Raw genomic sequence first — 27,849 nt, 5'->3', positions numbered from 1 at the left:
CTGAGTGCACAGGTACCTTCCAGCATGCTGACGTGCATGGCGTCGTTGGCTCTCTTTGGGACACTAAGCATCACCTCCAGGCCTTCCTTGAGCTCCCCTTTTCCTTCTTCACAGCAAGTTAAAAGTTCCTGTGAAAAGGTCCAGACACAGTTAGAACAGTTTCCCCCAGCTTCCCCAGCCTCCCACTACCTAACCCCTCAAGGCAATTATATACCAGTTCCTCAAGGAATTATGTGCTGTGTGCTTAGTCACTCACTTCTGTCCATCTCCTTGCAACCCCATGGACTGTAGCCCACCAGGCTCCTCTGTCCATGGGGATTCTCCAGGCAAGGATGCTGCAGTGGGTTGTCACGCCCTCCTCCAGGGGATCTTCCCAACCCAGGGATTGAACACAGGTCTCCCACATTGCAGGTGGATTCTTTACTGTCTGAGCCACCAGGGAAGCTAGCTTCATTGTCTGTGATGGTCCCCTCTGGGAACCCCTCTGGGGTGGAGAGGTTATCACCAAAGAATTCAACCACCATGCTTTTCCCAGACTGAGTTTCCTCAGCTCAATCTAATCCAACTAACTCAACCCAACTCCCAAGTGGCTGGCACTAGAAGTGAGCAACTAGGGTATTCTCTGTCACCCAACTAACCTGAGGTCAGGGAATACCCCTGGCAAAACATACAAACAGAGGTGCAGTACTATGCGATCATAGAGGACACACAGCACTCACACATCACTGCACGCCAACCTCCAGCACCACGTTTATTGACACACCTCTACCACCTGAATGACTTCTTCCACACTGGGAACAACTAGGGATTATGGAAAGTATAGGTTTATAGCTTTTCAGAGTCCTAAAAGATTTTTAGATTATATGTATTAGATGTCGGCCCAGGGCCAACAGATAGGATCATGGACTAGTCCCTGGATTGTCAAATGAGGACACTGTGCTCAAGAGGGACATGGGTTTTGCCCAGGTTATAGAACTCATTGGAGGCCATGTAGAGGCTTGAATCCAGGTCTCTTGAATCCAAATCCAGTACTCCATCCACCAGGCCAACCTGCCTTCCCCCTGTCCTCCTGGACCATGCTCTCTCTTTAACATCTCCATTGGAGACTAGGTCTTTACCCTTTCCATAAAAGATATATAATATCTGGTTGATGAAAAAAGATAATTTCCAACTATCCTAGTAACCATAAAGACCATTTGAATGATTTCACTCAAACCAGAGGAATGCTGGCTTTCACTTTTCCTATCAGGGTTATCATATCTTGCTCACTTTGACTCTGGAAAGGAAGAAGTTAAGCAACAGATCTACAAACCATACTTCCCCCTTCTGGGGAGGGGGAAGGCAGGGAATGGGTGGATGGGTGGGGATGCACTTCCAGGAAAGAAAGAAAGTTGACAAGACCAAACCTTATAAACACATCAATGACAGACCTCCTGACAAACTAATGGTACCTGCCAGCAGGAGACTCCTTATTTATGGTGTGCTTTTAGTAGGATCTGTCTGGCCTGTCTATGACTTCTTATGGTAGACAAACCTACCATCAATGGCTCCCTGGAAAGTATCAAATAAGTTACACAACTAAGTAAAAAGTGATTACATTTCATGATGAAATGGCTCTCTTCAGGGTAAGTGATAGGATGCAACACACATTATTTAGAAACTTTGCATGCCAATCAAGATCTCAGCATATCCTGATGTTGTAAGAAAGGTCTTGGAGCTTTTGGTGGTCCTGGACTTCTGTGTTTTATCTCTGTCTTGGATTATCTGTATCTTTGAAATTATTAGTAAAGTAAGATATCTGATTAGTGATCATCTGATATGAAAATCCAGGCCTTTGTGTTATCTTCCCACATGAAGAAGGGAGCTCTGAGTGTCCGAAGAAGAGATACACCACCTAGAGCAGACGCTTGGGAGGTAGACCAGATCATTTCTCAGCTCTGTCTTTGGTTCCAGTCAGTGTAACAGCATCATTGTTCAGAAAGCTGCATTTACTTCTGCCAACCTTAAGTTCTCTTCCCTTACCTAATTTTAACCCTCCCAACCGGTTCTCATATATCATCAAAGGAATTTCTAGGCAGAAACATAAGAGGGAAATAAGAAATAGGCTACAGTTTGTAACAGAAAACACCAATTACTTTAACCTCCCAAAGCAATTTGGCATGTCCACCAACCAACCAGCAAAACCAATGAGTTCTCCTCAGATCTCTGCTATAGTTTATGAAACGGAGAAAGCTCCACATTTCATTTAGACTGAAAAGGACAGCTGTAGCAGATTTACACAGAGAATATTGAACACTCTGACTTTCACTTTTATGCAACACCTAAAGGGAGGAACTCCAGAGATACTGATAATTAAATATCCGCTTACTTGGAATAATGGAGAAGGCAATGGCACCCCACTCTTGCCTGGAAAATCCCATAGACGGAGGAGCCTGGTAGGCTGCAGTCCATGGGGTCGCTAAAAGTCGGACACGACTAAGCGACTTCACTTTCACTCTTCACTTTCATGCATTGGAGAAGGAAATGGCAACCCACTCCAGTGTTCTTGCCTGGAGAATCCCAGGGACGGGGGAGCCTGGTGAGCTGCCGTCTACGGGGTCGCACAGAGTCAGACACGACTGAAGTGACTTAGCATTACTTGGAATAAAGCTGACTTTAATGAGAAAATAAATCCCATATTATTTATTTATAGTAAAAGCTCAGTAAACTATTTTTCTTTTACTCAGCAAGCACTCGGCTACAAGCACATTTGAAAGAGGTTAAAATTATCTTACTATTCTTCCCCAAATAACTTTAAAACATTTCTACAGCAAATTCCCCCTACTTTACTGTCTTCTCTCTCAGTTACCTGCATAGTCTTCTCTTTCTAAAACAGCTAATCACAGAGTTAAAGCCCAGAGCCCACCCTTCCATCTGCCTAAAGCAAAGCACAGGGCAGCCTATCCGTTGTCCACATCTCTCCCTTGCCCAAGGCACAAAATTCATCCTAGGAACTTCAGCCTTAGGGATTAACAAGGAGGGGTGAAAACTTATATTTCTCTTAGAACTGGGGCCTAATTGACTGGAGACTGTGGCAGTGTGGATGGGTGAGTCAGTTTTATTTTATTTAAAAAAAATTCACAACCCCACTAATTCCTGAAAGAGCTTTGGAAATACTTAAGTTTGAAAACCACACACACAAAAATCTTGTATAATAATAATCATTTAGAAAGGTCATACATCATGTGGGCTAGGGAAGGAGAGGATAATTATATACAGTTGTTATTGCTGCTATTTAGTTGCTAAGTCGTGTCTGACTCTTTTGTGACCCCATGGACTGTAGCCCACCAGGTTCCTCTGTCCATGGGATTTCCCAGGCAAGAATAATGGAGTGGGTTGTCATTTCTTCCTCCAGGGGATCTTCTCGACCTAGGGATCAAACCTGGGTCTCCTACATTGACAGGATTCTTTACCACTGAGCCACCAGGGAAGCCCAACAGTACAGTACTTTTCATTTAAATCTATAACCCTACTCCATCCAACTGCCCATTCATTATGCTTACTCAAATGTTTTGTCAGAATCCAGGATAGAAGATTGTTCCCCACCTCTGGGGTAAGGAGAAACTCCTGTAAGTAACCATAAAACTAGACACTATCTGACAGTCAAAGGCAAAGAAGGACCTCAAGTTCTTGTGATTAAAGAGCAGAGACATTACTTTGTCAAACAAGGTCTGTCTAGTCAAAGCTATGGTTTTTCCAGTAGTCATGTATGGATGTGTGAGTTGGCCTATAAAGAAAGCTGAGCACCAAAGAATTGATGTTTTTGAACTTTGGTGTTGGAGAAGACTCTTGAGAGTCCCTTGGACAGCAAGGAGATCCAATCAGTCCATCCTAAAGGAGATCAGTCCTGAGTGTTCATTGGAAGGACTGATGCTGAAGCTCCAATACTTTGGCCACATGATGCAAAGAACTGACTCATTGGAAAAGACCCTGATGCTGGGAAAGACTTAAGGCAGGAGGAGAAGGGGACAACTGAGGATGAGATAGTTAGATGGCATCACCGACTCATGGGCATGAGTTTGAGTAAACTCCAGGGGTTGGTGACGGACAGGGAAGCCTGGCATGATGCAGTCCATGGGGTCACAAAGAGTTGGACACGATGGAGTGACTGAACTGACTGACTGTCTGGCACACCAATTTTTCAGGAAAGAATATCCATGCCCTACGCTGAGATCTTGGGAGAATTTTTGTGAGTCTTTATATAAGAAACTTCAAAAACAGAATGGCATCTTCAAAGTTCTACCCGAACAGCTGTGATGGTCTGCACATAGTTATTTCTGACACTAGTCCTCAGTAAAGGCCAAAGGCATGGATGCCCTGTGGTGATTCTCTAAGTCATTTTCTGAAGGGTTGGCAGGCTGGAGTGCCTGGAAGTGAAGTCCTGAAGTTGAGGAAGGTGAAGGTTTGAAGGACAGGGCTGAAAAATAAGGATGACATAAGACCCAGTCCTAACCCAGAAGAGAGAAGAGAGGTTGGGACGTGGCTCACTGCTGCCCCCACTCTTCTCATCACAGAACTACAAGTGGTAAGTCAGTAGGACCCCACAGACAGGAAAGGCGGGCGCACTTCAACATGACTAGAATCTAGATTTGAAACAAGACTGGTTTTCAGGTTTACTGAAGCAGCTAGGAAATGTGAGGTTCAGCAAGCATCTCATAGAACTGAATTTCATCAGAGTTTCTCCAGAACTATACTACTTACGACATGCTTCTCACAATCCTTTTTTTGCATTTGAGAAGTGACCAGAAATATAGTCAAACTTAGGGAAAACTCCACCCTTACATATTAAGAGTTAATGTAGATACAGTTATATAACTGCCTAAGATATAGACTTCCCAGGCTTTCTTTGAGAAGTGTCACATTTTCAGACTGTTAGTGTATTCTTCTCTGAGAAGAATCAGCCCAAATCACATAGTATTTTATATAATTTGATGATTTGACTCTTAAAGAAAAGGATTGGGAGAAAAAACATATCTCCTGGTTGGCTCTAGAAGAACCCGTAACACGTAGGAGCCTACAGATACAAGTTGTCATTGTGTCTTTGTATGTACTTTCAAACTATTTCCTCTTTAAAATCTCCTAGTCTAGACAAACAGAGATAAAGGCAATGATAGGTGCTGCCCTGGGCCTCCACTGCCCATGCTGGCACTGACCCTAAGACCTTGATCCTGGATCCTACCAAGCAAGGGCCACCAGGAGGAATCTGCCCAGAAGGGAAGGACGGGAGAGTCTCTGTGTACCCACCACTGTCTGGGGTGGCAGTCACTAGGAGATGTGCAGTGGTGGATATGAAAACAATCACAATCCATCCCTGCTTCCATTTCTCCTCTTTCCCACAAAATAAGCATGTGAGATTTCATAGGATAGAACATGCAGTCTGGAGCCAGCAATGGCAGCGTGGGCTCATTGCTGAAGTTCTGCTCTAGGCAGATGAAAGGTCTTCAGGTAGAAGCTTTCCCATACCTGGGCAAAGCTAGGATTCCTTGGACCTGGTTGGCAGTGTGGTCAGGGTGACATAGAGGGGGGAGGTACCTTCAGGAGCAGCTGGTACTTGGTAATCCTCTGGACAGGCTTAATTAGGTAGGAAGAAATGGAGTTGGCCAGACCATGCCGCTGCTGTATCTCCTACAGGGATGAAAATGGACACTGTTAGACACGGTGGGACATGTGCACATATGTGTTCTGGGAGGAGGTGGGCAGGGTTAAGGAGAGAGGAGAAAAGAAAAAGGTACAAAATGATTAGAAACTATTCTTGGAAGGGGAAAAAAGGGAAAATGTATAAACCAAAACACATAGGAAATCATCACTGTGTCTTTAGATGATAATGAGTGCCTGAGCAGTAGAGAGGCTTACACCTAGATTCTGGAACAAGTGAAAATACAGTTAGATAAGCGAGATGTACATGGGTCATTGATGGCGTAGAGCTAAAAGGATGAATTAGGGTTTGATGGTGAGTTTTTCAAGGGTCAAGTTTCGCAGATCTTATATAGAAGAAAAACATGGTGAAAACAATGTTTCAGAAAGACTCATATAAGCCTAATAGCAACACAGAGAGTAGAGATTGGCAAAGAGACACAGAGACTAGTCCAGAGATTATTGCAGAAATCTAAGTGTGTAAAAATAGAATTACCATCAATCCAACAATTCCATTCCTGGGTATATACCCAAGAGAAATCAAAACATATGTCCGCAAAAAACTGCTGCAAAATATTCATAGTAGTATTATTTTATTAAGAGTAGTGAAAAGGTGGGCATAACCCAAATGTCCATCAACTGATGAGTGAAAAAACAAAATGTATTATAGTCATACAACAGAGTATTTTTTTGGCCATAAAACAGAATGAAATACTGAGACATGCTACAACATAGATGAACTTTGAAAGCATTATGCTAAGTGAAAGAAGTCAGTCACAAAAGAACACCTATCATTCCATTTTTAAATGAAATGTCCAGAAGAGGAAATCTATAGAGATGGAAAATAGATTGTCAGTTGCTCAGAGCTGGGGGTGTAGGGAGGATAAGGTGGAGTGTGTGGGGATGCCTTATGAGGTGATGAACACGCTCTAAAATTGACTGTGAGGATGGCTGCACATGTCTGCGAAGGTACTAAAACAAACCGTACCCTCTACATACGTCTATGTCTGCAGGTGTGTAATGTGGGGGCTTGCCATAAATGAAGGTTAGTGAGCACAAAGCATCGGGAGAATTACAAGAAACATTTTAAACCTCGATAAAGTAGGACTTGTTACGGGCCATGAAGGAAGGTGAAGCAAAGGGAATAATAATAGTCATAAATCATTCCATTTTCCTCCAGCTATCCCAGAAGGTGGCAATTTTCTCACTCATTTGCCTCTTCCCTAAACTTGTGTGTTTATATCAGGACTTGTTCAAGGAAAATGGGCAAAACAGCTGGCAGCCTGACCCTATATGGGCAAATTAACATTTTGAGCTTATCTGGGGCTTTGGCAGGAGAGCTCAGGCAATAAGGCACTTTGACTGGCTTCCCTCTCTAACAAGATGCCGAGTTCTGGGAAGGCTTCATGTGGAGAGGAAGGAAGGGGTGGTGTCCAGTGGCTGGGTCAGCCAACCAAGCTCAGTAATCAACAGGGTACCAGTCATCACCGCCTCACAGCTCCTACGTCTGGTGTAGAAAATGCTGGATCATGTCAATGTGTGGGCCTTTCTGGTGCTTGAATTTTCTGTGCTTTCTTTACAGTAATGGATAACAGAGCTGTCTTTATTGGGGTTTTAATCTCTGATGGAAGGAGGGCCTAAAGTAGATGGTCTCTAAGTATAGCATTTAGGGAAACTCTTCTGATGGGAGGGAAAAAGCTACAAAGATGATGCTTTCTGGAACGTTTAGGGAACCATCAGGAGAATTTGCTGCCCTCTCTCCCCACCTCTAGGCCAAGCTCCAGGAACTTCTACTGGACTGGTTTTCTGTCTTGCATTGGCCTCCCCAACTAATGTACAGGCTTATTAGGCATGATATTAGAAACGGGGGGTAGGGTGTAAAATTTGGGGTATGTCCAACTTATAAATCAAAGCCTAGAAATTGGCTAGAAACAGGAATATGAGGAATATAGGATGAGAGGAAAATGCAGATTAGCACCAGACACTGTAACATGTGAAAAATGAACCAGGCAAACCATGAGTCAACCTTCTCAGGAGCTCACAAAAGGCATAGTATGGCATTTGTAACCTTCAAAAGGCAGATGGTTACAAATGCCATAAAGAGACAAAGTATACTGCACATAAAGAGAAAGGCAAGGATTCACGTAGGAAGCAACACATGACTGTGACCGTTTAAGGATAGGAAGACTTCTAAGGGTGTCTATGTGTGCCTGTGTGCAGTGTGTGCAAAGGGCTCACGGTCTATCTTAGGCAGTGAGAATAGTGTGTGCAAAGATAAGGAGGCAGATGAGTCTGCAGCCTACTCAGAGCACAGGATATGTACGTTCAGAAAAATGTGAAGTGGAAGACAGGACACAGTACATTTAAAACTTCAAAAAGACTCTTCTAGATACTATTGATAAAAAACCAGAAATATATTAAGAGAAACACATTATTAAGGAGAGAGAATAGGAGTAAAGGGCATCTAAAATGATACCCAATAACTTCTGATACCAAGTCAGAGAAGTGCTTTTCTTGAGTTTTCAGTTTAAACAAAACCTCACAAATTTCACTTTGGGACCATTTCCATAGTAATACTCCATCTTTAAAAATCATGTCTGTTTTTTCTTGTCTGGTTTTCACCCATTCAAGTATTATTCCTTCACTGAGCAACAAGACACTTGTAGAATCATTTCTGTTACAGCAGGTAAGGCTAGAAAGATGCTCAGAGAAGGATTATTTTGTAAACTTGAGTATGGGAACCATGTTTGAATGTCTGTGACCCCATGGGACCTGGCACATTATCTTGCTTACAGTAGACATTCAAATATTTAGAGAAGGAATGAGTAGGCAGAAAGTTAGACTGATGGACATTTAAAATTTTCTGAATTTCAAGTGTTTGTTACTTCTGCTATGACTGTCAGAATGGCCATCATTGCTATCACCTATCTCTCATTGAACTTCACTTTTTTATTCTCATTTCTTTCTTCTCCCTTGTTCTTTCCATGCATCCTACAGTGATCCATTTGATTCTGTTCATGTTATAGCCAGTAAGTCACTCTCTGGGGACTAGTATCATATACACATCATTTGCCAACAGGACTGTGCTCACCCAAAACCAGAGGCCCTGACAAGGTGCATCAGCTCTGAATCTCCTCTTGGCTTCCACTACAGAACAAGTGCTCGACCCTGGCTGCACGTTACTCTCACCTGGAAATGTTTAAAAATCTCAATGCCCAGGCCAAATCTAGGCTGATCATAACACAATCAGGGCTGGGACTGGAACCAGTATTTTTCATAGCTCTAAGGTGATTCCAAGGTGCAGTCAAGGTTGAAACAACTGTATTAGAGTAGTTAGTGATTCTCAAACTTGAGTGGGCATCAGAGTCACCTGAAGGGCTCCTTAAAACTCAAGATTGTTTCATTCCAGCCCTGGGGATTCTGATTCAATAGATCTGGAGCAGTGTCCAAAAATAGGCATTTCTAATAAGTTCTCAGGTGATAACGATGTAGCTGAGCTGAGACCACACTTTGAGAAGTCCTGCATTTGAGGAGCTATAGAGGTGGCTCAGATGATAAAGAATCTGCCTGCAATGTGGGAGACCTGGGTTCAATCCCCGGGATGGGAAGATCCCCTGGAGGAGGGCACGGCAACCCACTCCAGTATTCTTGTCTGGAGAATCCTATGGAGAGAGACAGGAGGGCTACTGTCCATGGGGTCACAAAGAGTTGGACATGACTGAGCGACTAAGCATTGCGCACACACACACACACACGCGCGCGGTAGAAATGGAACATCTTAATTGGCACCTGCATCCTAGTACACCTCTTCTACACATGAGATTTATGGCTAGCTAGATTTGGTGTTGTGTGCTTAGCTGCTCACTTATGTCTGACTCTTTGCAACTCCATGATGTTGAGATATGCAGGCAAATGTGCCTTATCAGAAACCACAGCACTTGAGATGGGATGAAATAAAACACAACATTGTTGTTTTGTTATTTATGAGTCGTGTCCAACTCTTTTGCAACCCCATGAACTGTAGCCCGCCAGTTTCCTCTGTCCATGGGATTTCCTAGGCAAGAATACTGGAGTGAGTTAATACTGGAGTGAGTTACCATTTTCTTCTCTAGGGGATCTTCCTGACTCAGGGAATCAAACCTGTGTCTTCTGCTTGGCACATGGGTTCTTTACTATTGAGCCACCAGGGAAACCCAAAACAAAAGATAAACAGTGGTTTTGGCTTTTTCCATGTTTTATCCATGAGAGAGAGGATTGCGGGGGGGCCAGTAAAGAAAAATGAGGAACAAAGGATAGTTAGAAACCCATAATCTCAAAGTAGAACAGCATTCCACCTGCTTGTCAGTGGCTCAAGAATGGAAGTTCACAGCTTACATCAAAGAAGGTGCCTGCATGCTCCAGGATCAGCTGGTTGGAATCAGGCTTGTTTTTACAGTAGGTGACGTACATCTGAAATTTGTCTGCCTAAAAAAACAAAGATAATAATAGATCAGCATCCATTAGTTGTTCCCTTCTGTTTACCGTGCCATCAAGTGCTGTGCAGTTAAGCCCTTAGATATTGCCTGGTACAGACAACCCTGTGGCAAATGCCCTGGGCTCTTTAGGCCTGTGCTACCCTAATAAACTTGGGGTGCTTTTTTCTTATCAGCAGGGGAAGAGAGCTCACTGAAAGAGAGTTCATTTAAAAACTAGTCTGTACTAGATAGAATTAGAAAAATCAATTTACAAATCATAATATGTCCTGAAGCTGGACAGAATTTATTGAGAGAGTATCCCGCTTCTAGTGTTACCTATAATTTGCTTCCCATCTTGAAAAATGATAGCATTTGCTTTAAAAACGAAAAGTCAAAGAATGAAAATGAAGTGTAATCTCAGCAAGAGATCTGCTTGTACTCTAAATCTCCCCATGGGGGCAGTTTCTAGGGCATGTCAAGCAACTGTGCCACCATCCCACATGTGCCAGAAGCAATGATGGGGGAAAACGAAAGCAGGGTGACCCTTGGGGGGTCCTAAGTGAATCCTAAACAGTGAATCCCAAACAGATTGCTTCTTCAAGTCAAGAATTGTATGGCTCGGTAAAAATTCATTTCTTATGTCTTTGACATCTCCTGGGTTTGTGCTTCACAGCCTTTCCACTGGGAAAGTTATGTGTACTTTGGCCACCAAGCACTTTTCCCAGCTGTGAAGTACTCCCCATCCCAAAGCCTGTATAACATTGGGGATGTCCTCTTCTAAAAAAGAAGCCTAACTAAGTGCTAATTATAGCAGGTTTCACTTATGCCAGCACTTACTTTCCCAAGTACTCTATACATACTAACTCATTTGATCCTTATGAGAACCCTATGTGATGAGTTCTTTTATTATCAACCCACTTAACAGGTATGAAAATAGTGGCATGAGGTTGGTTGCTGTTGTTTAGTCGCTAAGTCATGTTTGACTTTTGTGACCCCATGGACTCTAGCCTGCCAGGCTCCTCTATCCATGGGATTTTCCAGGCAAGAATATTGGAGTGGGTTGCCATTTCTTTTTCTCCAGGGCATCTTCCTGACCCAGGGACCAAACCTGTGTCTCCTGCATTGGCAGGCAGATTCTTTACCATTGAGCCACATGAGAAGTCCACAATGTAGGTCACTTTAAATTCAGAAAGCAGTGGAGCCCAGGCAAGTTGACTTGAGGCTTCTTGGTCATAACTCTTGCCGTTATGGCAACTCTTTCTACCCTTTACTCCTGCATTATAGTCATACATTAAGGTGATAAGACTTAAGAAATCACTTTGAGATAATTCTTGGCAAAATGAGCATATTGTATACTAAAGGTTTTCTGAAACCACTTTTATGTACTATTTAGGAGGCATTCATCATCCCTAAGAGATGCTAATAAATCATACTTATGGTTGATTGAAAGGCAAATCCACAAAATGTATGAAACAAGATACCAAAAAAAAATTCTTTCACTTAATGGTCAGTTTCATTTTTTCTATTGTTAGCAATAATGTGAACTGTGCATGGGCTCATGTATTTAGAGGTGGAAAATGTATTAGCACAAAATAAAATGGTAGTCTGAGACTTCCTTAAGAGACCAGGCCAGGAAGTAAATGTTACAGTTTCAGAAAAAGGAGGCAACTCAAGTCTAGAGTTGCAGGATAAACTGTGATATTAATTATATGTCAATGGACTATTCAACATCCCAGGTCCTCTGAGATCTTTCCATCTATAAAATATAAAACATAACCGCAGCCCTGCCTATTCCATAGGGCTGTTAAGAGCGTAAACTCTCTGAATTGTGAAGACATTGGAAAAGTAATTAGCCTGTTTTGAGTAGTAGTTCTAATTAGTTAATTGTTGAATATTTAGAACTCCTGGCCCTGGGGAAAGATTTCCGTGTTTAGTTGCACTTATTGTACTAGGTGGGCTTCCCTGGAGGTGTTGGTACACATACCACGAGCCTGAACTCAGGATAATAGGGCGTGGAGATACTAACAGAGACTAGTGTTTCCATGTATATAATTAAAACCTGGAACATTCAGCCCATTTACTTGGCCCATGACAACAGCTCCAAGAAAGAGAATGACTACGTATACATCCTGTAGGTCAGAATTGGGATGGATAACCAAGGAGTCTGTTCTCTTACTAAGGAAGAAAATGTGAACAATGGCTTGGTGGACTTCTAAAGTTCTAATTCCCTCATCCTGTTAAAAATAACTCGTGGATGGAGCTGGAACAGTTCTTCTACCAGGGGTGGTGGTCTTATTTCAATCTCCTGACATTTCAGTTTTTGAAAGTTTTTTAAGGTAGATATCAGACACAACATCTAAGGACCTTTCCCAAGGAGGGCTCTGGTGCTCAGTGATAGACTGCTTTCTTTCAGATCTACTCATGGATCTTCTCTACAGCCCCTGGTCCTGTGTTAGAATGTCAGTGACACCAATCATCAGTCAGGCACTGAACAGTGATGCCATCTGGTATCACCTGTACCCCTGGAAAACATGGGATCGTAGGAGGAGAAGGTCAGTAGGTTACCCAAGTAACAAAGCAGTGTCCCACATCCTCAGGCAGCTGCTCATACTTCTCCAGTTCTTTGAGGAAGATGCTGCAGGGAGGGAGAAAGGCTGAAATCAGACATTCTGTACTGTTGGACCCCTCCCCACCAGAGGCTCACACTGAGGCCAACCCAATCTCATCAACTCCATTATTTACATATGCCTTCTCCACTTTCTAAGTGATGTGCGGTAAGGAGCAATTTAAAATATGTTGGAACTAATTTCATTACATTTTAAATTAATTGATTAATTAGTGCTACTTAATTGTTTCCCTTAAAGGTTTACACTTCTCAGGCTGAAAATGATGGAATATGATACTTGTGTTGGGCATTTCAATGGTAACTATGACTCTATTTTTTAATACAAGTAGTCTGAGCATGTTGCAACACTTGAAAATATATAGATATAGGTATCAAAAGACCAAAATAATACTATCTATGATCCCAGAGGTAAGGTGGAAAAATTCCGAATCCTATACTGACTTCTTTCCAATTTTTCACTTTCTTCCGTCAGTACCCAGTTTGTGCTAAAAACTGAGTTAATGCTTCCTGTTGCTGACACTGTTAGGAAAGAAAATTTAATGGGGAAAATGTCATAATACATTTCAAAGCTGAATTGAATTACTACCGAATTTTCTGCCATTGTGAATATCTACGGTATGGCTCCTTTTTATGTTAATAAATAATAAAGAGCTGACCACACCAACTTCAAATTCATACATTAAACAGTTGGTTTGAGCTCAGAGAATACAAGCTCAAATAAGCCAGAATCATTAGAATGGCATTTTCTTTTTAAAAATCAGACAAAGTGTTACAAGTAATTATGAGGTTGTAGGGAAACATTCTGACAATGATGGACGATGGTATAATCTTTACAGGTCAATTTGACAATACCTATCAAAGTAAAAAAGTACTTATCTTTGCCTCCGCAATTTTAATTTTGGAAAATGTGCTATAGTTGTAGTCACACACATGCAAAATGAAGTATACATATGCATATTCACCATGGCACTCTTCATAATAGCAAAAGGCAGTGTATAGATGACAAAGTAAACCATAGTACATCCATAGAACCATATACTATATGGCTATAGGAAATGGCAAAACTTTGTAGGTTTTTACATGGAAGAGCTCCAGGGCAAGCTGTTAAGTAAAAAAGGCAAGATGTAGAAGAATGTACCTAATATTCTGCCTTTTGTCTAAGTAGGGGATATATATACTGTTATTTCCGACCCAAGAAACTAATGGTTAAAGTGTATAATTTTAGTTTTGCAAGATTAATTCTGGAGATCTACTATATAGCATAATATCAATAGCTAAGATTATTGCATCACATACTTAAAATTTGCAAAGAAGATGGACCTTTTGTTAAGTGTTGTTATACAACAATAGAAAAGAAAACTTTGGGAGGTGATAAATATGTCTATGGCCTTGATGGTGGTGATAGTTTCATGGGTATATAATTATCCCCAAATGCACCAGTGTTTTTGTGATATTAAATATGTACAAATTCTTACACCAATCGTACTTCAATAAAGTGGTTAAAAAGAAAGTCTTCCCAAAACAAAAAGTCAACCTACTGAACAGGAGAAAACACTTGCAAATGATGTAAGCAATACAAGGTTACTATCCAACATATATAAATAGCTCATACAACTGCAAATGAAGCAACTAACAAAGGATTAATTCCAAAATATATAAGCAGCTCATATAGTTCAATATCAGAAAAACTAACAATGCGATCAAACAATGGGCAGAAGATCTAAACAGACATTTCTCCAAAGACATACGGATGGCCAATAAACACATGAAAAGATACTCAACATCACTCATTATTAGAGAAATGCAAATCAAAGGTACACTGAGGTATCACCTCACACCAATCAGAATGACCAAAATACTACAAACAATAAATGCTGGAGAGGATGTGAAGAAAAGGGAACCCTACTGCACTGTTGCTGGGAATGTAAATTGCTACAGCCACTATGGAGAACATTACAGAGATTACTTAAAAAACTAGGAATAAAACTACCATATCACCCAGCAATCTAACTACTGGGCATAAACCTTGAGAAAACCACAATTCTAAAAGATACATGCACCCCAATGTTCATTGCAGCACTATTTACAATAGCCAGGACATGGAAGCAACCTAGATGTCCATCGACAGATGAATGGATAAAGAAGCTGTGGTGCATAGATACAATGGAATATTACTCAGCCATAAAAAGGAACACATTTGAGTCAGTTGTAGTGACGTGGATAAACCTAGAGCCTGTTATACCGAGTGAAGAAGTCAGAAAGAGAAAGAAATATCGTGTATTAATGCATATAAATGGGGTCCAGAAAATAGTACTGATGAACCTATTTACAGAGAAGAAATGGAGACGCAGACACTGAGAATGGTCTGGTGCACACAGTGGGGGAAGGAGAGGGTGGGACAAGCTGAGACAGCAGCACTGACACATATGCACCATTGTGTCTACAACAGACAGCTAGCAGGAAGCTGCCGTGTAGCACAGGGAGCCCAGCTGCGTGCTCTGTGACAACCGAGAGGGCTGGGATGAGGAGGGGACGGAGGCTTAAGAGGGAGCAGATATATAATATGACTGATTTGCACTGATGTATGGCAGAGACCACCACAATATTGTAAAGCATTATCCTCCAATAAAAACAACAACAACAACAACAACAAAAAACAACGCGATTTAAAAATGGGCAGAAGACCTGAATGGACTTTTTCTCCCAGGAAGACATCCAGATCGCTAACAGGCACATGATAAGATGTTTCAACATCATTAATCATCATTAATCATCAGATAAATGCAAATTAAAACCACAATGAAGCATCATCTCACACTAGTCAGAATGGCTATCACCAAAAGGAACACAAATAACAAATGTTGGCAAGGATGTGGAGAAAAGGAGCCATCCTACACACACACACACACACACACACACACACACACACACACACCTGTTATCTGTGTTCTGTTTTCAATGACATAGAATGATTTGGTTTTGGTTTAAAGAAATATATATGTGCAATTAAAAAATGTTTGGCAAGCCATATTTGTAAGGCCAAAATGCCAATGATTTATAGAATCATGCTGCTGAGTCACTTCAGTCGTGTCCAACTCTGTGCGACCCCATAGACGGCAGCCCACCAGGCTCCCCCGTCCCTGGGATTCTTCAGGGAAGAACACTGGAGTGGGTTGCCATTTCCTTCTCCAATGCATGAAAGTGAAAAGTGAAAGTGAAGTCGCTCAGCCATGTCCGACTCTTAGCGACCCCACAGACAGCAGCCTACCAGGCTCCTCTGTCCATGGGATTTTCCAGGCAAGAGTACTGGAGTGGGGTGCCATTGCCTTCTCTGTTTATAGAATCATAGATGATATTTTTTGTCCATCTGCCATTGAAATTTTCTACTACAAATAAGTATTACTTCAGTAGTAAGTCAGTTGAAAATGTTTGAAGACTCCTAGCAGTATCCATTTAATGATAATCATCTTTCCCCTGAATTCTGGAGTATCCTGATTTGAATCACTGAACAGCAGTGATTACAATGCAATTTGGGCTTACAAAATGCAAATATGCAGTGCTCAAAAATCAATAAAGTATCATATTTACTGCTACTTTTAGAAGAACTGCAGGTGACCCACATGTATTTAATATGAATTCTAAATTAGAAATAGAAAAATATTATATAATGCTGCAAGTGAGGATCAAATTTTTTTACAAGGACAAGAAGAAAACATGTTTTTTTTTTGTTGTTGCAAAGAGAAGCAATCTGGATCATCACCACATACATAACAACATATTAAAACATTCATCTATTTTTAATATACTATAATTTTTATTTCTGGAACTAAATTCTAAAGGACATGTATTGTGTGGGTGTTTTCCATGAGAACACTAAACAACATAAGGTACAAAATCTTCACAGGTATTTTTTCAGGTGTTGAGATAGTCTTTATGGCTGTTTCTCATATTGGCCTTCAGGATAATCTCAGTGAAGACAATGGATAGAGATTCAGCTCTGAGATGTGATGGGCTGAACAGGACCTGGGAGTTAGGGCTGGAATGGCTTGGTGAGTCGGGGAAGAGCTACTCTAGGACAAGGACTGGTAAAAGGAAATGAACCGCTTTAAAGAGAAGAGGAGTAAGCACAGAAGAGCACTCGGAACAAAAGAGAAGGAGGAGAACCTGGAGCCCCAGGCGCCTAGGATAAATGCTCCTGGGTGTAGGAAACTTCCACTTGCCCACTTTTGGGCTCTCGCTCCAGTCCCCTCACTCTGACCACTATGGTATACAGGTTCTTCTCTATTAAGAGTGACCAAGGAAATGATACAATAGCCTGGATCATGACATTCCATAGAAGATATAAAATTGTATCCTTGTTTTAGAAGTTGCAAGGACTCTGACGACTCAGGGAGAGCTTCCCTCTTTCCTTAACTTATGACCAAAGGTCAGTGACTTGGTCACTTAAGGTTAACTTTAAGTAAAAAATGGTAATTATGCCCACAGAGTTGATAATTGATCTAGAGGCTGAAGAGAGTAATAGCAATTTTTGGTGACAGTAGCTGCCTATGGGAGGATACTCCAAAAATTCTCAAGAAATGAAAGCGCTTTAAAATGAATTAAGTACATAGCATATCATTTCTAGAATTAATGCCTTTCTGGAAAATGAAGGTTTTAACAGCAACTGCCACTAGCCCACTCTTCTACTAATCCAAGGCCTCACTTTCCTTTCCTCCCCAAACCAAGCTCAAATAAAAGAACCAGAGTTCACATCTAGTCACAGTTGTCAGTAGGGGGTCTTACAAAGTACCATTTTTCTCAATTTTAAACAACCTCGTGTTGCGAGGATTTAATAAACTCATGTAGATAAAAAACCCAAAGCAATACCTGGTGTACAGTAGGCACTAAATTAGTTTTTAAGGATCAGTGCCTCCCAATTTTAATAAGCTCCACTCCTGGAGACTTATCCCCAGGGAGCTTTTCCCACCCTGCCCCTGGTAAAAATCTATAGTAGATTGTCTTCTCTGAAAACCATATCCTGGGAAAAATCTTGATTGGGGTTATGTAAAAATTGGATTTCAAGGTCACATATCATTTAAGCTTGGAAATTCTGGGTTAAATTGGTTTGTTTATGAAGGGACTTTCAAAATCCTATAATATGATGAGGTACATTATATCTCTGAAATAAGTAGAGTATGCAATGCTTCCCAAACTTCTTTGCAAATGGAACACTTTTGGGGAAAGTATCAGACTTTGTCTCAGGGAACACTTAGTGATCCCTGCTCCTGCCTGTGCACTGTCCTCTGGGTTAGGATCTGATGAGCATCTGTATCATTTAGCAAAACTCCGTGGGTGATTTTAATGCATCCAGTCCATAGATCAGCTTTTGAAAGTAATTTTTTGGGGCTCCAAAATCACTGCAGATGGTGACTGCAGCCATGAAATTAAAAGATGCTTGCTACTTGGAAGAAAAGCTATGACCAACCTACACAGCATATTAAAAAGCAGAGACATTACTTTGTTAATAAATGTCCGTCTAGTCAAAGCTATGGTTTTTCCAGTAGTCATGTATGGATGTGAGAGTTGGACTATAAAGAAGGCTGAACGCTGAAGAATTGATGCTTTTGAACTGTGGTGTTGGAGAAGACTCTTGAGAGTCCCTTGGACTGCAAGGAGATCCAACCAGCTATCCTAAAGGAAATCAGTCCTGAATATTCATCAGAAGGACTGCTGCTGAAGCTGAAACTCCAACACTTTGGCCACTTGATGCGAAGAGCTGACTCATTGGAAAAGACCCTGATGCTGGGAAAGATCGAAGGCGGGAGGAGAAGGGGACGACGGAGGATGAGATGATTGGATGGCATCACCAACTCTATGGACATGAGTGTGAGTAAGCTCTGGGAGTTGGTGATGGACAGGGAGGCCTGGCATGCTGCAGTCCATGGGGTCACAAAGAGTCGGACACGGCTGAGCGACTGAACTGACTGCCCTTTCCAGTGTGCTTCCAGCTGGCAGATCCTACATCCACTCTACATGGTTTAATTTTTAAATAAAAAGGGTAGGAATTAAACAAGCTATCCTGTGATGGGCATATCGATTCATAACTTTGAGTAAGTTGTGCACTACCATCTCAAGTAATTGTTGAAGACCAGTAGCAGTATTAAACTCTATTTTGCTTTTTAATTTGAAACTTATGAAGACGACAGGTTATGTACACTTGATCAGTATAATTCTACCTACTTCAAATAGACGTGATGAGTTTAAATTAAAGCACAAGAAGTCACAACACTTTTCACAAATGATGGGACATTCCTCCTCAGCTGTTCTATAGCAACATCTTGGTCTTTACCACTTCAATAATTATGTGTAATAAATCATGGGAGAATGAGCAAAGCAAGAAGTTTAGGTGCTTGTGTGAATATCTGGGGTTCTTTCAGAAATGAGTAAAACTTTTAACGAAATGTCAAGATTCAAATACTGTATTTTTTTTTTTTTTGCAGAATTTAAAAAATACAACAGACTTATGAACATAACAAAAAAGAAGCACGCTCACAGATACAGAGAACAAACTAATGGTTACCAGTGGGGCAAGAGAAGTGGGAGGGGCAATACAGGGGTAGGGGATTAAAAGTTACAACTATCAGGTATAAAATAAAATAAGCTACAAGGATATACTGTATAACACAAGGGATACAGTCAGTATCTTAAATGGAATATAACCTTTAAAATTGTGAATTACTCTATTGTACACCTGTATTGTACATAGTGGGGCTTCCCTGGTGGCTCAAATGGTAAAGAATCCACCTGCAATGTGGGAGACCTGGGTTCAGTACCTAGGTTGGGAAGATCCCCTGGAGGAGGGCATGGAGACCCACTTCAGTATTCTTGCCTGGAGAATCCCCATGGACAGAGGAGCCTGGCGGGCTACAGTCCTTGGAGTCGCAGAATCAGACACGACTGAGTGACTAAGCACAGCACATCATACTTAGTGTACAACAACTACACTTCAATAAAAAAGAAATGTCAAGATCTAAGCAATGCTATTACTCTATCAAATTATTGTGATGCAATACATTATGCAGTTACTTTATGAGGAAAATGCTTCCCTCCGGCTTTGGATGGGATCCTGGGAAATAAAGCCACCAGCATTATTGACAGAAAAACTTTGTGAGCTTTGTCATTGCTGCTGCTGCTAAGTCACTTCAGTCGTGTCTGACTCTGTGCGACCCCATAGAGTCACACGGCAGCCCACCAGGCTCCCCTGTCCCTGGGATTCTCAAGGCAAGAAAACTGGAGTGGGTTGCCATTTCCTTCTCCCACGCATGAAAGTGAAAAGTGAAAGTGAAGTCGCTCAGTCGTGTCCGACCCTCAGAGACCCCATGGACTGCAGCCCACCAGGCTCCTCCATCCATGGGATTTTCCAGGCAAGAGTACTGGAGTGGGGTGCCATAAGCACTATGAAAACAGTACCATTCCAAAGGCACCCTGGGCCATTCTGAAACTTATTTTTGCCAAAGGTAAATTTGGTCTATAGTCTTACTGCTTCTAGAGGAGTGTGTCCTTCACTGAGGACCTTCACATCAAGGGTACAGCTTGAATTTAAAGGGGAATACATGCGATGGCCTTGTTTGTGCATGCTCTCAGGCATGGGCATATACACTTGTTGGTGAGAAGGGGAATGAAGCAGGGTCACAGTGGTAACAAGAGAAAAGTAGAACAACAAGGAGACATAAACAAATAAAGCTGGAGGCAGGCTGGGGAGAGAGGATCAGGCTTATTGCAGGCAGCCCAGGACACTGCCCCTTATGCTTCTGCATACAAGAGGAGCTAGAGATCATTTCTAAGGGACCCATTAGTGACCAGATAGACCCAGAGCCCAGCATGGAAGAGGTTCTGGACTGCAGGCCAGGACAGCTGGTTAGCACACTGAGCAGCTGTTAAACTACTGGAGGGTTGTGTGCACCCCAGGGAAGGTGCCAGATGGCTCATAGAAGTCTTTGCTCAGCACAGTTTGATCATCTGGGCTGAGCCATGACAATCACCAGGCTCTCTCTTTATTTCACAGCAGAAACTTCTGCTGAGGTTAGAGGTGGAGAGGGAAAGGTGCACACGGCTGGACTCTTACTCAGTATACCCCCCACCCTCACCTTAAACCTCAAGCAGCAGCTTACCTCACGGCAGTGCTACCTGTTGAATATGTTTTGCTAATATTTCCTAAATTTAACTTTTGTGATTAGATGAATCAAACAGTACTGCACAAACATAAGTTTAATGTTAAAGTAAAATATAAACAACTAATCTTGCATTTAATGTTATTCATAGGCCATTGACAGACAGGCTGTTTAGTAGCTAGGCATGGACACCAAGAAGTTAGTGTGTACAACTGAAATGAACATGACTTTGACACACCAAAATGAATGTTTAGACTTTGTTTGTCTTTGGGTACTCCCCCATATTTATAAAAGTAGCACTGGAAAAAAAAAAAACAGCAACAAAATCGCAGCTATAATTTTTTAAGGCCCTACTGATAAGTGTGTAAGGCTCACAGTTATCTCTCAGAGTATAAATTTAGGGCCCAAGAAAAAACACACTAGGATGTCCCCTTCCTCTCTGCTTGACATTTGAATATTAAGAAAATGACAGTGTGAAAATAGGGAGTCATGAAGACGTGGATTCTTTGGCTGTGTTACTCAGTTTGAGCAGGTCACGAACCTTTGTAAGTTCCAGTTTCTATGAAACAAGAGAGTAGAATAGAACAAGATTTTCCTGGTGTGGGAAAGAAGCACAGAAAGCAGAGAATACAACCAAAGTGCGTGAGTACAGGAGGGAGAAGGAGAGGCCAAGCAGGGAAAGCAGCTGCCCCCTGGCAGAGGGGCCTTTAGATGAGGCTGTGGCCTGCACACCCCTTCTCTCTCCACTTGGGGGAGCCAGTGCCTCACCTTGTAGCTACAGATCCACCCTCTGCATTCCACGGGGTTGTAGAATCAATTTAGAGGGTGGAAACCAGCATTAAAGAGGAAGGAGAACAGAACCTAATCCAAAATATCAGAGCTCATCACACATGGTGAGGGTATCATTTTGCAGGATTTAATTTTCCTATTATATATAATATATAAAGCATGTGCATATCAGGACAGGATATATAATTTTTCTTTGGCTCATAATACAAAATGTTTGAAAAACACTTAACTGACTCTCCTGCCTACCATAGGAGACAGGGAGGGCTAGCTCTTTTTCATCCATCTCTCCCCTTCCATCTCACTCTCCCCCTCTCTATACTGCCTCCTCTAGTACTGCCCACTCTCCCTTCCTCTCTCCCTTCTTCTCCCCATCTCTTCTTTCCCTTGATATCCACTGTCCTCACTTCTCCTCTATCCAGGTGTTCTATCCCACTTTCCCACTCAGTCTGTCTCTCCTCCCTTCCTCCACACTCTGGTCGCCACCACTCCTGCCTTGCACCCCCTCCACCCACCACCTTGCCCTTCTTGTGCCTCAGTCTCACAGGAGCAGACGTGACAAGACACAGTCCACTGGGAGTGTGACGGCTTCACCTTCCCCCACCCTTGACCCAGGATGGAGACTCACTCCCAGACTTCTTCATTTCAGGCCATTATTGTAAGGGTGTGTGACCTGGATGACATACCTATGGAAGAAATGGGTTGAAGTGTTCCTGAGATTTGAGGATGCACATTGAAGCTGGTTAGATATGAACCAAAGCAACCAGACTTGGCAGTGCCAGCCATGGTCTGTGGAGAGGAGAAAGGGACCGCCCCAGCCCCTGGAATCTATGCCTAATTGTTCAATGGGAAGATGTCACAAAATGTGCAAGTCACTGGGCCTTCTCTGGGTCTCAGGGCCCTTATCTGTCAGTGGAGACAATTATGCTTGATGCTCAGGAAGACCTTCTGATCCCTGACAACAGAGATTTTTAAAAAATGTTATTGCCCAGACTCACATATGGCCATATCTCCAAAAACTGAAAGGGAAAAATTAAGTTCAGATTTAACCAAAGAGGATGAGCATTTTAAACAAACTGCTGTCCTTACTGAAGCTGAAAATCAAATACAAGGCAAATCGAAAATGAATAATTTTCCCACATTGCAAGCTGTAGGCCAGTCAAAGTGGGGAGAGAGCATTAATAAAACCACCACCATTGGGGAGATCTATGTATGGCATTTATTACCTTTCCTGAGTACTCCCAGAATGCTTAACAAAATGCAAAAAATAGATCTAGGTTTTGAGTAGATAAGTGCCATGGTCTTTGGATCTAGTTCCATAGATATGAGATGCAGAATCAACATAGGGAGAGCAGAGGGTAAAAACCAAGTATCACTCCACTTAAACCTCCAATGTGTGTTAACATCACTACTTGTAACTGTTAAATTCTACATATATGAATTGTTCTTCTTTACAAAATTTTGGTACTGAATGGAACTTCTCCATTCAATACCTACAGAGACAAAGCTCAGAATTTAGGTATTGAATGGAACTTCTCCATTCAACACCTACAGAGACAAAGCTCCTACAGGAAGGTCACACACACACAAAACCAATCTTGACTGTCATTTTTCAAAGTGACATCATTTAGAAGGATCGATATTAACTAGCCGAGTCGTTTAACACATTCACCTTTGGTCTAGATGCTAATTTCCTAGCGCCTCAGCTGATGTGGTTATGCAGGCCGCGTCCATCTCAGTCCCTCTGCCTCTCAGTCTCTCTGTCTCCAGTCTTCCTCCCTCCCAATCTCTTTCCCTCACTCTCTCTCTAGAGAAGATGCACAGAACCTGAGCTATGCACTAGAAATCAGAGGAGTCTGTTTCTCTGTCAGATAGCACTTAATTATAAATTTGAAAAGATGCAAGCAACTGGGGTTAAAAAGAACCTTTTGATATGTTTAGGTTAAAAAGTGACCATTTCAGAAAAGTATTCCTAAAGAGCAAACTAGAGTTTGGACAATTGCCTGGTCTTCCCAATAAGAAGTACCCAGGAAACTCTTTCATTTAGACATGCAAATGTTTTGCTTGTCTAGAAGGTTCTGACAGTGGTGAAGAAAAATAATGATTTTCCGTATCTTGAGATTTTCATAAACAAAAGAGAGAATTATGACTTGAATGGCATTAGCCATAAGTCTGCAAATTTTAATTCTATTTTTAGCCCATCCATACATTCATCCACCCAACAAACACTCACTTAATGTTTACTGTGTGCCAAGTATTGGGGTTATGCAGTGAAAGATATGACCTCTTATGGAGTGCACAATTTCTGCATTTTCAAAGTTGGCTTAATTGCCATTTTTAATATTATTCGTTAGAGATTTTAGAGGGTTATACTTTCTACATTAGTCAAATTTTGTATGACATGAGAAGAAAGCACATATTATGAGTAGAGTAAATAAAGCCTTAAGTCTTCTAGATCCTACTGGGAATTAATAAACAGCTTGATTTTTTTGCATGTTCCCCTAAATTGTGGACTATTTAAAACATCTTTTGGTGGATAGCTTTCTAAATGCATTACAAGTTCCTTGCTTTTTCATGCAGGATATGCCAATGGTTCATTATTAGCTATTACTAATATAATAATATATTATTACGCTGTATCATAATACAGTGGTTCTGTTGGGCCCTATACTGGGTTATACTGGGACATAGGATCATCTGTACCAATGGAGAATAGGTCTTGACCACCTTGATCTTTTGGGTTCTTTTGACTCTTTTTTGAAAGTTTCTCTTTCTTTCCTGTCACGTACTGATACCAAGCTACTTGCTCAAATTCTTGATTCTTATTTGATGCTTCTAAATTGCTATGGGCCTGGAAACAATCTGACCAAGAAATAGAGAGAGTTTTATGGGAGACAAGAAGGAGTTCCTCTGGAAAGATAAGAACTTTATCTTTATGCTATTTCTTTTGGTTGGTCAGAGGCTGGTTTTTATTTTCTTCTTGTTTCTTATGATGTTAATAAATAGGTAACATTTTTGGGGTAGCTGTGTTCTTAATCACTGAATTTATTCCTCTACAAAATGCGATATTCCTATGGCTTAATTTGACTTTTTATTTTATGGAGTTCTTAGAACTCTATTTTGTAACTGTTAGGTAGATCTTCAGCTACTTTTTAAATAGACTACCAAACAGCTTGCCTTGATTTACTGGATTGATACCTTTAAACCACAATAAGGCAAGGTTATGCTAGATAGTCTGTTGTTATTTAGTTGTTAAATTGTGCCCAACTCTTTATGACCCCATGGACCATAGCCCACAAGGCTTATCTGTCCATGGGATTTCCCAGGCAAGAATGGGGAACATGGAGTGTTCCAAACATGGAGTGGGTTGCCATGTCCTTCTCCAGGGGATCTTTCCAACCCAGGGATTGAACCCATGTCTCCTGTATGGCAAGTGGATTCTTTCAACACTGAGCCATCAGGGAAGCCCAGATATTCTGTTACAATTGGTCAATTTTGAAACGAAGAGTCTTTCCCCTTATACACTGATTTGGCAAAAACAAGGCTCACATGAAGTGCGTATAGTGATCTCTGTATTTCTATACCTTGCCAATTTGGTAAGAATGTGAGCAAAGTGAAACTTCTGACTAAATCCCAGAGATCATAAATCAGATAAGAAAAGTAACATGACTTACTGCTTTCTAGGCTGATATCTTCCCAAATATCTAGGGAGATGGGATAATACTCAACTGAGCTCAGATGATGGAATGTGGGGTCAGTGGTCAAGAATGGCTTTATTGGGATCTTATTAAATAGACATGAAGAGAAAATATTGCTGTCGCTGGAGATTTCCAGACAAAAAATATAGAGAGTATAAAAATTTGGATTAAAAAAAGACTAGAAACTTTTATCAAGTACTCCAGAGAGTCAGAAGGTATTTTCACCCTGGAGCTTACTGCTTTCATAATCGGATAGGGGAGCTACATATTTTATGTTTCCTTTAAACTAATGCCATTTGATGACTTTACAGGGGATTAATCATCAGGTGTTGATGAGAGGACTGCCTCTTCACCTGCTTTTCAGACCTTTTAGAGCTCAGCATCCTTTTATATCCAACTATTACTCGCCAGGTGGCTCAGTAAGAATCCGCCTGCAGTGCAGGAGATGCGTGTTTGATCCTTGGGCTGGGAAGATCCCCTGGAGGAGGAAATAGCAACCCACTCCAGTATTCTTGCCTGGAAAATCCCATGGACAGAGGAGCCTGGTGGGCTAGAGTCCATGGAGTTGCAAAGTGTCAGACACTGCTGAGCAACTGGACACACACACTTGCCTTTGGTCATTCTTAGCAAAGAATGAGGTCTCATTCTCTAGAGCTGGGCCGTGCCACAGAGTAGCCACTTGTCACCTACATTTATTAAACAAAGTTGAAAACGCAGCTCTCAGTTGCATAATCACACATCACGTGTTCACTAAGCACACACAGCCAGTGGCTATGGTAATGGACATCACAGACACAAAACATTACCACCTACTGACGGCTCTATGGCACAGTGCTGCTCTGGAGTCTTGGCTCAGGGGACTGCCACCCTGGTGCCCTGGCAGTTTCATCTCCAGCATGACAACTTCATTGAGTCAAAGCCTTAACTAGCCCGACCCTAGGACTTCTTCTACACTGTATCCTACAACTCTGAACCTCTACGTTAGCCCTCCTTTGCAACAGGGTCCTGAGAGAGCTCTAGGACTTTTTGTCAACATTATTTCTCAAGGTTCCCTCCATTTGTACATTGGAAACTGAGTTATTTCCATAGCTGGATATGTCATCTAACCAACCAGTGTTCTTGCTGACCCTTTGTTAACGATTGAATATGTTTAGTATGCTATGGAAAAGATGTTTAAATCAGATTGGGAGCTGGAAGAAATGAGTTGTGAAGTTTTAGGGCTCTATGATTCTACTTATTTCAACAAAACATAGAGGGTTGATTGATGTTCTCCCCTATAAACTCTCAAGAAATATATTCAATTAGATAATTTGATTAGGTATCTATCAATCTATTGTTTTGGTTGAGGGTGGGGATGATGAGGTAGTTAGGGATGAAGGGAATATTTAGGTCAAAAGAAAACATCAGTGGAACTTGAAACCTAAGGCCTGCAAAGTAGGATGGTTAACCTCAGATGAATTCTAATGTCAGGATTACCCAGAGTTTTAATAAAGAAAAGCTACTTTTACTTCCTCAAGCCTGCCTATTATTTTGATTCAGTCTGAGGATACTGGCAGTTAGGTTAGTCAGGATACTGCTGAACATTTGACCTCACTCTCCATTAGGAATTTTGGACCACTGTGGAGAAAGAGGGGTGAGTGAGAAAGAAGTCTGACAGCCATTGACTTAGAGATTTAACAGGCACTACTTTACTGGGAGAGAATTCCCAGTCAACTTTGGTCCACTTGTTGGGAAGCCGTGCTGTTGGGTATTTATGGCCCTAAGTGTACTCCACTGAAACCCTCCACCACCAACCTACTTGTTATGAAAATCGTAGATCTCCTGGATGTTGCCAAAGATGATATGCTCCTTATTAAGGATCCCAGGGGGGATCTCCTCCACACCACTGGTCATTTCCCACAGGTAGGTCTGTAAGACAGCAACAGTTCCATCATTGGCAAGCATTGCCATGTGAAATACATGCAAAATAGGCCTTAAAAACTTGTGGGGTAAGGGTCAGACTAGGGATGCATGTAGAGCTTAAAAAGTGAGATGGTAAATAAGCAGAATGAAAAGAAAGAAAACCTGAATGTTCTATTATCTTGATCTGCTGTTAAGGAAATTCATCCCAGCAACAGCACAAACTCCATACTTTTATTTATTAAACATGCTTTGAGTTTGACTGTGCATCAGCGGGGAGATGTAGCTTTTCAGACTTAAGTTCATTGACTATGTCATGTATTTTATTTTGAATTCATTTTCCTTACATGCTTTCTTTTGCTGGGTCTAGTTCCAATCTCAGAAAAGTTTGTTTTCCAAAGCACTTTTAATTCTCATGCAATTATTACTGACTTGGGGAAAGAAGTCTTCTGGCTGGTTTTTCATTCTTCAAGCTCTGGGATAAGACAGAGTACTGAGCTCCTCTCCAGTACCAGATGTGGCAAGGAAATCATTTTCTAACACAGCTGAGAACTGATGACCAC

At 41.5% G+C, this 27,849-nt stretch overlaps 1 protein-coding gene across 23 annotated transcripts in view; it reads right to left on the bottom strand.

Moving 5' to 3' along the window:
- KALRN (kalirin RhoGEF kinase) overlaps positions 1 to 27,849 on the bottom strand; it is a 692,612-nt gene that overhangs the window by 216,526 nt on the left and 448,237 nt on the right. For all 23 annotated transcript variants that reach the window (XM_027536336.1, XM_027536351.1, XM_027536368.1 and 20 more), the window contains exons 25-29: positions 27,186 to 27,295; positions 12,693 to 12,762; positions 10,048 to 10,137; positions 5,572 to 5,664; positions 17 to 128 (exon numbers count right to left, since the gene is read on the bottom strand). In XM_027536336.1, the coding sequence (XP_027392137.1) occupies positions 17 to 128; positions 5,572 to 5,664; positions 10,048 to 10,137; positions 12,693 to 12,762; positions 27,186 to 27,295 (475 nt within the window). The remainder of the gene's footprint in view (positions 1 to 16; positions 129 to 5,571; positions 5,665 to 10,047; positions 10,138 to 12,692; positions 12,763 to 27,185; positions 27,296 to 27,849) is intronic.

Source organism: Bos indicus x Bos taurus, chromosome 1, assembly GCF_003369695.1.
Source record: "Bos indicus x Bos taurus breed Angus x Brahman F1 hybrid chromosome 1, Bos_hybrid_MaternalHap_v2.0, whole genome shotgun sequence".
Classification (NCBI taxonomy): domain Eukaryota; kingdom Metazoa; phylum Chordata; class Mammalia; order Artiodactyla; family Bovidae; genus Bos; species Bos indicus x Bos taurus.
Note: the sequence above shows the minus strand (reverse complement) of the source record. Positions and strands in the feature narration are given on the sequence as shown.